The sequence below is a fragment of the Ostrea edulis genome, chromosome 1, assembly GCF_947568905.1.
Source record: "Ostrea edulis chromosome 1, xbOstEdul1.1, whole genome shotgun sequence".
NCBI classification, from domain to species: Eukaryota; Metazoa; Mollusca; class Bivalvia; order Ostreida; family Ostreidae; genus Ostrea; species Ostrea edulis.
The window spans coordinates 34,583,038-34,592,977 of NC_079164.1; the positions used below are offsets into that span (position 1 = coordinate 34,583,038).

General features: G+C 32.9%; 1 protein-coding gene across 3 annotated transcripts; it reads right to left on the bottom strand.

The window, feature by feature from the left end:
• Positions 1 to 349: 349 nt before the first annotated feature.
• On the bottom strand, positions 350 to 9,911 carry LOC125658817 (uncharacterized). 3 transcript variants are annotated; one of them, XM_048890238.2, is made up of 4 exons: positions 9,443 to 9,911; positions 8,938 to 9,135; positions 7,884 to 8,018; positions 350 to 3,415 (listed from the first exon to the last, which is right to left on the bottom strand). In XM_048890238.2, exons 1-4 carry the CDS (start codon positions 9,659 to 9,661, stop codon positions 3,284 to 3,286), a joined length of 684 nt encoding a protein of 227 aa, XP_048746195.1. In that variant the 5' UTR covers positions 9,662 to 9,911; the 3' UTR covers positions 350 to 3,283. The 3 variants fall into 3 exon arrangements, with proteins under 3 accessions (XP_048746195.1, XP_056002680.1, XP_048746204.1); XM_056146705.1 differs by having other exon boundaries at positions 350 to 6,106; positions 9,443 to 9,906; XM_048890247.2 differs by lacking the exon at positions 7,884 to 8,018 and having other exon boundaries at positions 9,443 to 9,893.
• Positions 9,912 to 9,940: the final 29 nt, after the last annotated feature.

Genomic DNA, 9,940 nt, shown 5'->3' on the forward strand with positions numbered 1-9,940 from the left:
TGCGCACTACAATTCAATTGATGGGAGCAATAATTCCATTAATGAATTATTGCACGCATCAATTCAGTTAATGCACTCAATAATTGAATTATTACTGTCTTCAACTGGATTATTGATATTATTAATTCAGTTGATGTGCACGCAGCATGGAGCGTGAATTAACATAAACTAAAAAAAAAAACCTGATGATATCTTTCATTATTTGATTGTGGATATGTTGAATTGAAGATATTTCATATTGCATGTAGATAGTTGCTCTAAAAAGAATTATTTGCGAACATTAACTGAATTAATAATATCAATACCGGTAACCATGCTGCATGTTTCAAAGTGACAATGAAAAAAGACGGATCATTAATTTCATTTATTGGAAATATTTATTTGTAAAAAGATAAATGGCACAATGAAAAACACAGGGACTGTCAGAAACAAACACACAGTAATACTCACATATGTATACAATATCAGCAAATAACAATGTAAAATTATAACCATTCTTGAATCAACAATATAAATAATATATACAAGTGTCTACATCTGAAAAGTGTTAAAAAAAAAAAAAAAAAAAAAAAAGAAATTATTAGAATACACTATAATTTTCCTAATTCCTATGTCAAAAGGTGATCTTCACCCAAGAAAAGAAATACCTCATTATTCAAAACAACACCTTTAGTAACAGCTGTGGATGGATTCTTTGAAGAAAACTTCTAATCTACACAGGTACCCATACAAATAGAAAACTTCTAATCTACACAGGTACCCATACAAATAGAAAACTTCTAATCTACACAGGTACCCATACAAATAGAAAACTTCTAATCTACACAGGTACCCATACAAATAGAAAACTTCATTAAATATATATGTATACAAGTCGACAATGATATTAAAATTTTCACATTTCAATAGGAGGAAAGAACTTCAGTATAAATATTTTCTATCATTTACATACAAGCATGTGCAGGCTAAAACAGACTTGGTCAGGCAGTATTCTCTTTAGAGAAGTGGAAAGACATAGCTTATGTAGGCTATGTATGTCCACTTTTCTAAAGAATAGGTCAGACATGAGAACAAACTTGTGTATAAGGTGTATCAAGCTGCTAGAATTTGTATGAGTGAATGTATGCTCCTCTAATTTCATATTGAAAAATAATCTGAAATAAAAACAGAATTTGCATCATATTCAACAAAGCCATAAATTACATGCAAAATAATACACAAGCAAAATTGAGTTTGTTGGTTTGGGTTTTTTTTCTTTCAATTTTTGTTTTTATTCAAAATTACATGTTCAATGCATTTTCTTATAAATATATATGTACATGAATACAGCTAGCATCCATAAAATAAGTCTGCAATCAAATGTCTGACCTCTTCAAAATACAGACAGGCTCTTTCCCAAACTAGTATATTGCAGAAAAAATATCAGTAAAATATATCATATTTATATTGCAAATCACATTTTCCTCTATGAACCAACCAATTTCAGTGTGCGACACAATCCGTTCACATCGACTATGAACGGATTATGAACTAGCTTAAAGCACGTGACCGAGAGAGCGGACTGGTTTGAAAAAAATAGAACATCTGTTACAAAGATCTCGCAAGTCACACCTTTGGATTAAGATTGTAAACTTACGTGGATTATCATCCCAATCTTGCGGTCTCCTACCTCCAAAATACAGTGCACCTTGCAATGTTGATAAAAGCTAAAAGGCAGGGCGAGACGAAATGTGACGTCATGTCTATGTGTTGATGTAAGTCACAATAACTACTGTGACAGAGGCTAGGAGTTTGTTTTATGCAACAAAATAGAAGCAATGTAAACAAACGGTGTTTTAGTAACTGAATATAAATATAAGAAATGAACATCACTTTTGAGCTGTTCATGGTCAATATGAACGGATTTGGATTTGAGGCAAATTCTCTGTGAATCGCAGCTCTGACAAAAGTGATGTTCATTTCTTAAATGTAATCAAAATACAAGTGTGAAGCACCATTTCATTTTTTTTTTTTATTAGAGTACATGTACATTGTATTTTGAGAGAAACAAATGCATTTTAGCTTTCCTTACAAAAAAATTGATTGATGGAGATTTGATAAAAATATTCAGGGTGTCGCTGCAGTTCAAACAACCCAAAACCATGGTCACCCTTAATAAGGAAGATTTCATTCATAGTTTCTTTAATCTAAATATAGTTACCTCTACTATACTTCCCATGTGGAAATTTCTTCAACAATGTTTTAATTTCCTGATTGTCTATGCCTGTATTTTTTGATGTGCGATTTCAACCACAGGCAATTGCAATCACTTGGATTCAAATTTACTATCAAAGAGTAATCTGTAATAGTAAATTCAAACCGAAGGGATTTAACTACCTGTGATTTCAACACAAATAAATTGTTCATGTAAAAAATCCTAAAATGTTGCATCAATAAATAGTACATATATATATCATTTTAAGAATGGAGAAGTCTAAATTTTATACTCTCTACTACAGATATACTGAACTCAGGGGACTGACCTGAAATGAATTGTTCATTATATCCAAAATTCAATGTTTAACTGTATAAAATAATGTTATCAGGGATTAATTTTTACTTCATTATAACAGATAATTCAATATAAGTGACTTCAATGTAACAGATAGTTCAATATAAGTGACTTCAGTGTAACAGATAGTTCAATATAAGTGACTTCAATATAACAGATAGTTTAATATAAGTGACTTCAATATAACAGATAGTTCAATATAAGTGACTTCAGTATAACGGATAGTTCAATATAAGTGACTTCAATATAACAGATAGTTCAATATAAGTGACTTCAATATAACAGATAGTTCAATATAAATGACTTCAATATAACAGATAGTTCAATATAGGTGACTTCAGTATAACGGATAGTTCAATATAAGTGACTTCAATATAACAGATAGTTCAATATAAGTGAATTTGATATAACAGATAGTTCAATACAAGTGACTTCATTATAACAGATATAAGTTCAATGTAAGTCACTTCAATATAACAGATAGTTCAATATAAGTGACTTCAGTATAATGGATAGTTCAATTTAAGAGACTTCAGTATAAGTGGAGTAGACTGCAAGTCCTTATAAAGGAGATTCAGACTATTATCAAAACTGTGGAAAAATTTCAGAAGCTGATGCAACTTACAAATTATAACCAAATCTGATGCCATACACTTAGCAAACTGACTTAATAAATCAAATTTTTTCTTAGAAAAAGAAAAATACTGGTTAATGAAGAGTATCCAGAATCAGTCAGAGAGCTTCCATGAATTCCTCCGATTCCAGCAGTTTCCTGCGCTTAAATAAATGACATTGTATCCTCCATCTTCTGTACCCAATAAACGCTGTCAGTCCATAACACAGGACACACAGATACCCCAACACCTGAAACAATACATCAATACACTGAACCAATAAAATACACCAAAAACATGGTACATCATAACTACTCCCGAATAAAATACACCAAAAACATGGTACATCATAACGACTCACAAATAAAATACACCAAAAACATGATGCACTGTAACTACTCACGAATAAAATACACCAAAAACATGATACATCGTAACGACTCATGAATAAAATACACCAAAAACACAAAAACATGGTACATCATAACAACTCACAAATAAAATACACCAAAAACATGATACATTGTAACTACTCACGAATAAAATACACCAAAAACATGATGCATCGTAATGACTCATGAATAAAATACACCAAAAACATGGTACATCATAACAACTCACAAATAAAATACACCAAAAACATGATACATTGTAATGACTCATGAATAAAATACACCAAAAACATGGTACATCGTAACGACTCACAAATAAAAATACACCAAAAACATGGTACATCATAACAACTCACAAATAAAATACACCAAAAACATGATATACTGTAACTACTCACGAATAAAATACACCAAAAACATGATACACTGTAACTACTCCCGAATAAAATACACCAAAAACATGATACATCGTAACGACTCATGAATAAAATACACCAAAAACATGATACACTGTAACTACTCAAAAATAAAATACACCAAAAACATGATACATCGTAACAACTCAAAAATAAACAAGAGATGTTTGTAAAACACATATGCCCCCCATGGTGCAAAATTGAAAAGGGTTATACACAAACATCATCTAATTGATAGTAGTATCATCAATTCAAAATATTGAGCAGACAATATCTTCCTATGTCAACAGTGGATTGACCATGTGACCTAAAAATCAATAGGGGTCATCTACTCCTTATGCTGTACCAGTGTACCAAGTTTGGTGTCAATCAAGCAAATAATTCTTAAAATATAGGAGACAATATATTACTATGTCCAGTTCAACTATTGACCTTTGACCTCAAAAGCAATATGGGTCATCTTCTCCTAAAGATATACCAGTGTACTAAGTTTGATGTCTGTCAAGCAAAAGGGTTATCAAGATATTGAGTGGACAGTATATTACTATGTCCAGTTTGACCTTTGACCATGTGACCTCAAAATCAATAGGAGTCATCTTCTCCTGAATATACACCAGTGTACTAAGTTTGATGTCTGTCAAGCAAAGGGTTCTCAATATATTGAAAGGACAGTATATTCCAATGTCCAGGTTGACCCTTGACCTTTAAACATGGGACCTCAAAATCAATAGAGATAATTTTCTCTTGAAGACTTACCAGTGTACCAAGTTTGATGTCTGTCAAGCAAAGGGTTCTCTAGACATTGAATGGTCAGTATATTCTTATGCCCAGTTTGACCTTTGACCATATGACCTCAAAATCAATAGGGGTCATCTATTCCTTATGATGTACCAGTGTGCCAAGTTTGATGTCTGTCAAGCAAAGGGTTCTCAAGATATTGAGCGGACATTATATTCCTAAGTCCAAAGTAGATTGACCCTTGACCTTTGACGTTTTGACCTGAAAAACAATAGGGGTCCTCTTCTATTCATAACCAACCCACAAATGAAATATCATTATCATCAAGTGAATGGTTCTCAAGATATTGAGCGGACAACATGTGGTCTACCGACCGACAGGTGCAAACCAATATGCCCCTCTTCTTTGAAGGGGGGCATAAATATACACCAAAAACATGGTACATCATAACGACTCACGAATAAAATACACCAAAAACATGATACATCGTAACTACTCACGAATAAAATACACCAAAAACATGATACATCATAACGACTCACGAATAAAATACACCAAAAACATGGTACATCATAATGACTCACAAATAAAATTCACAAAAAACATGATACATCATAACGACTCACGAATAAAATACACCAAAAACATGGTACATCATAATGACTCAAGAATAAAATACACCAAAAACATGATACATCGTAATGACTCATGAATAAAACACACCAAAAACATGATACATCGTAATGACTCACGAATAAAATACATCAAAAACATGGTACATCATAACTACTAACGAATAAAATACACCAAAAACATGGTACATCGTAACGACTTACGAATAAAACACACCAAAAACATGATACATCATAATGACTCACGAATAAAATACAACAAAAACATGATGCATCGTAATGACTCACGAATAAAATACACCTCAAATATCACACATCTATAAACTGTAGATTCCTCATTTTATGTACGTACTGAATATCGCAAAATGACTTGTTGACATCAAATAACGAGAATATGACATCACGAGTAATTTGTTGATTTGTTTTACAAATATATTAGGAATATAAAAATAAAAGAGAGTAATTTTATTTTGTTAGTGGTTATTTGACAATGAATTCCTTGCATATATATTAGGAATCTACACACCTTACTAATAAAATACACCTAAAATATGATACATCTATATAACTTACTTAAAAAAGACCGCCAACCTTGGAAGAATTCAGTGAAATGTAATAGGAAGAGAGAAAGTACACCGTACCAAAATGAGATTTTTCAGAATCTAGGAGATGCACAGGGTAAACAGCTGCTGAACCTGGCCACAAGTTCCTGAAGACACCAATGTGTTTTAAACAAGAAATGCCTCAGAAACATGTATGCCCCCTGTGGTGCAAAATTGAAAAGGGTTATAGAAATGTATAATTTATTGATAGTCCATTCTGACTGTGAACCCAAAATTAATGTATCATTTAATTTATAGTAGTGCCAAAACAATTCAAGATATTGAGCAGACATTATCTTCCTATATCCAGAATGGATTGACCCTTGAACTTTGACCATGTGACCTCAAAATCAATAGAGATCATCTACTCCTTAGTCCTTAAGATGTGTACCAGTGTACTAAGTTTGATGTCTGTCAAGCAAAGGGTTTTCAAGATATTGAGCAGACAGTATCTTCTTCTGTCCAGAGTCAATTAACCCTTGGCCTTTGAACATGTGACCTCAAAATCAATGGGGGCCATCTATTCCTAAGGATGTACCAGTGTACCAAGTTTGATGTTTGGCAAGCAAAGGAATCTCAAGATATTGAATGCACAGTATATTCCTATGTCCAGTTTGACATTTGACCATATGACCTCAAAATCAATAGGGGTCATCTACTCCTTAGGATGTACCAGTTTACCAAGTTTGATGTTTGTCAAGCAAAGGGTTCCCAGGATATTGAGCAGATATTATATTCCTATGTCCAGTGTAGATTGACTCTTGACCTTTGACCTGAAAAACAATAGGGGTCCTCTTCTACTCATAACCAACCCACACTGAAATATCATTATCATCAAGTGAATGGTTCTCAAGATATTGAGCGGACAACATGTGGTCTACCGATCGACTGACAGGTGCAAACCAATATGCCCCTCTTCTTTGAAGGGGGGCATAAATACTGAGCGGACAACATGTGGTCTACTGACCAACATACTGACAGGTGCAAAGCTATATGCCCTCTTTTTTGAAAGGGGGCATAATAAACTGAGGGGCAAGATCAAAAGTTCAATGTCTAAGTAACAAAAAAACTGCAGTCACATAGTTTTCATCAAGACCTTCTACTCATTTTGAAACTAAATATGATGGATGTTGATCCAAATTGATTATCAAATAGAAGTACTAATAATAATCTATATTTTCCCTACTTTTTATTCACAAATGAAAATCATGTACATGTACTATTGTAATCTTTAAGGTTAATCGATCCTCGTGTGATGTCATAGGTTTTTGCAAAAATCTTTATCAAATTAAACTTTGCGCATGATAGAAATATATCTTTCAGAGGAATTTTATTCACTGCATCAAATAAAAAATTTGGTAAACTATTGATTTTGAAAAAGTTTATATTTTCCATAGATAATCAATTCTTTGTAATTAAAAAAATGTTGTCAATGTATGTCTATTATACATGATTTCCCTAATATCCACAATCAATTTATACATCTTTATGAATTAACATTTTTTTAAACTGTTGATATTCAAAATTTGTCATATTTCAACAAGTTTTTATCTATTTCAATTATTCTGTATAACGAAAATGTGTGATTTTCTGACGTTAACATATACTTCTGTTTTTTTAATGTCTGACATCTTTAAAAATGTGGCAACATACACATTTTCTTTGGTTATTGATTAAATTTAACTATATTGAATGGAAATTAATGCAGATTTTGCACTTTTAATCATTGATATTGATAAGTCACACAAGGAATGACCCACCTTAAACTGCCACTTTGAATGTTGAGTAAAAAGTTCAATTTGGTCCAGATAAATCATGTAATTGATGTTGGATGAGAGAAACTTATAAAAGTATTGACTACCCCCTCCCCCAACTACTTCAATTTAGATTTATATCTGATATTGATCTTTTGATCTTGCCCCTAAATCAAATACTTACAACAGATACAAGGAACTTTTTGGATAAATCTCTTGGCAAGTCCATTTCCATTAATTTTAGATGTTCGATATAATTAGCAACAACAGACGTGGAAATGAGGTATGACAGTGAAAACATGGTATACAGTAAAAAGTCCTACAATGAAACAGATCCAAAGTGTGACTGTAGGTATACCCCGCCAATACATAACATATATCTTCAAATTAACTTCATGATGATTCTACTACTATAATATAATTTATTATTATTTTTTTTTTTACGTAGAAGGATGAAATTTTATAAATGCAAGGTACCTCAAAGGAGCAAGGAAACTAATTTTCACAAAATCATAGTGAAAAACTGAAAATAATATTATAACAAGAGGGCCATGGGCCACAATGCTCACTTTAGTCACATTGGTTCATTAGAAGATATCTAAAAGATTTTTAACCCTTTTTATTCCCACAAAAAATGTTGACCCATATTATGACCCCATCCTTGCCCCACAGGGTCATGACTTAAGCGACTTTGAATCCACATAACAGGGATGCATCTATTACATTATTTATACCAACATGGTCTTGCCATTGTGTTCTGGAGAAGAATATTTTATATAATCTTTTTCTGTCTATAATCAATGATCAACTAGTACCAAAAAACCCTAAAAATAAGTCAGCCTGGATGTACAGTAGAAATATTTGGATAGAAATTACAATGCATTGAACAAATTTAAATTTGCACTAATGATTCTTACAAATGTTATATATTTCACCTTTTTTGGCCTGGTGGTTCTTGAGAAGATTTTTCAATGACCCCATCAAATTTTCACTAATTCTTAATTATCCCCCCTTAAAAGAGGCGTGGCATTTTCTTTGAACAAAACTGAATCCCCTTCACCAAAGGATGCTATGTTGGAAGTTTCGTTCCATTCAATGGTTCTGGAGAAGAAGATGGAAATATTATATGTTTACAGTCAGATGGACAGACTGTGAAAGAAGTTGGACAAAATCAAATGTGATCAAAAAAGCTAAAAGATGCAGTCAGTACCAGTCTTAATGATAATTATAAAACCTACCAGAAGCCACCAGTTAACAGGAAGCATTTGGTCAGTTCCGGTCACTTTGATCCCCCAAATACTTAGATTGCTGAGGGAGGTCCACACAATCACAAACACCAGGATCCGTAAATGCCAACTCTGAGGAAGGGACAAAAAATCACCCCCGTCTACTCCAGGGGAGGTCACAACTGCCAGCAAGCAAAACAAGGACAGCAGCTGTGTAAGATATGCCATACTGGTATTTCATTGTATAACCTTATAAAGCACCAGGAAAAATAACCTATTCAATATTATCTTCATGATTTTGATTATATCTGGTATATAATTGGTGTGAGTGGAATTTTTAATTTTTTTTTTGGAACATGTCAATATAATGAATAGGCAATGAATATTTCATTTTAAAATCTAAATGATTTAAAATGTTTAAATATAGAAGTTAATGCTTTCCAGAACCGTTAAAACTATTGCAGAAAAGATACTGATCAAATGATACGTAAAACCTATTGAGTTATCAGATAAATACCACTTGAAATAGTCTCATGACTCCGCTAAATGAGCACATGAAATCTCGGTTACAATAGAGGATTATTAGGTTCCCTTCATCCAAACACTGCATTTGCTGAACCACGGCCACCTGGCTCTCCTCCTCCTCCGGACCGCAGTAGTTCGGGTTGGTGATGGACTGAGACCGATCAGACGACTTGTCATCTTCAGCTTCATCAGTCGCGAGCTGTCTCTCCATCTTTGATCTCTTGTAACGCGCAGTCAATAAAAGACAACTCTTGTCAGAGCGGCATCGTCTATCAAACGAAATCGAATGATTCGAAGAAACACATTACTGCAGAGTGTATTAAAGCAGACTTATCAGAATCTAATATCAATTTTCTAAAAAAAAATTACAACATTGAGTCAAATTAATAATAATGAAAATATATGCGGGATGCCCCCAACAGCCTGCAGCATCTCAGCTGATTGGCTAGCAGACAGGTTTTTTTCAAGGCCGCTTACTTCCGCATGCAAG

Bases quoted from the DNA above. Each gene is read 5' to 3' on its own strand.
- LOC125658817 (XM_048890238.2), bottom strand. From the start codon at position 9,661: ATGGAGAGACAGCTCGCGACTGATGAAGCTGAAGATGACAAGTCGTCT. The intron at 8,019-8,937 runs GTAGGTTTTATA...GTTTCATTGTAG, and splicing joins CTGTTAACTGGTGGCTTCTG to GACTTTTTACTGTATACCAT. The intron at 3,416-7,883 runs GTAAGTATTTGA...GTATTGTTTCAG, and splicing joins AAAAGTTCCTTGTATCTGTT to GTGTTGGGGTATCTGTGTGT.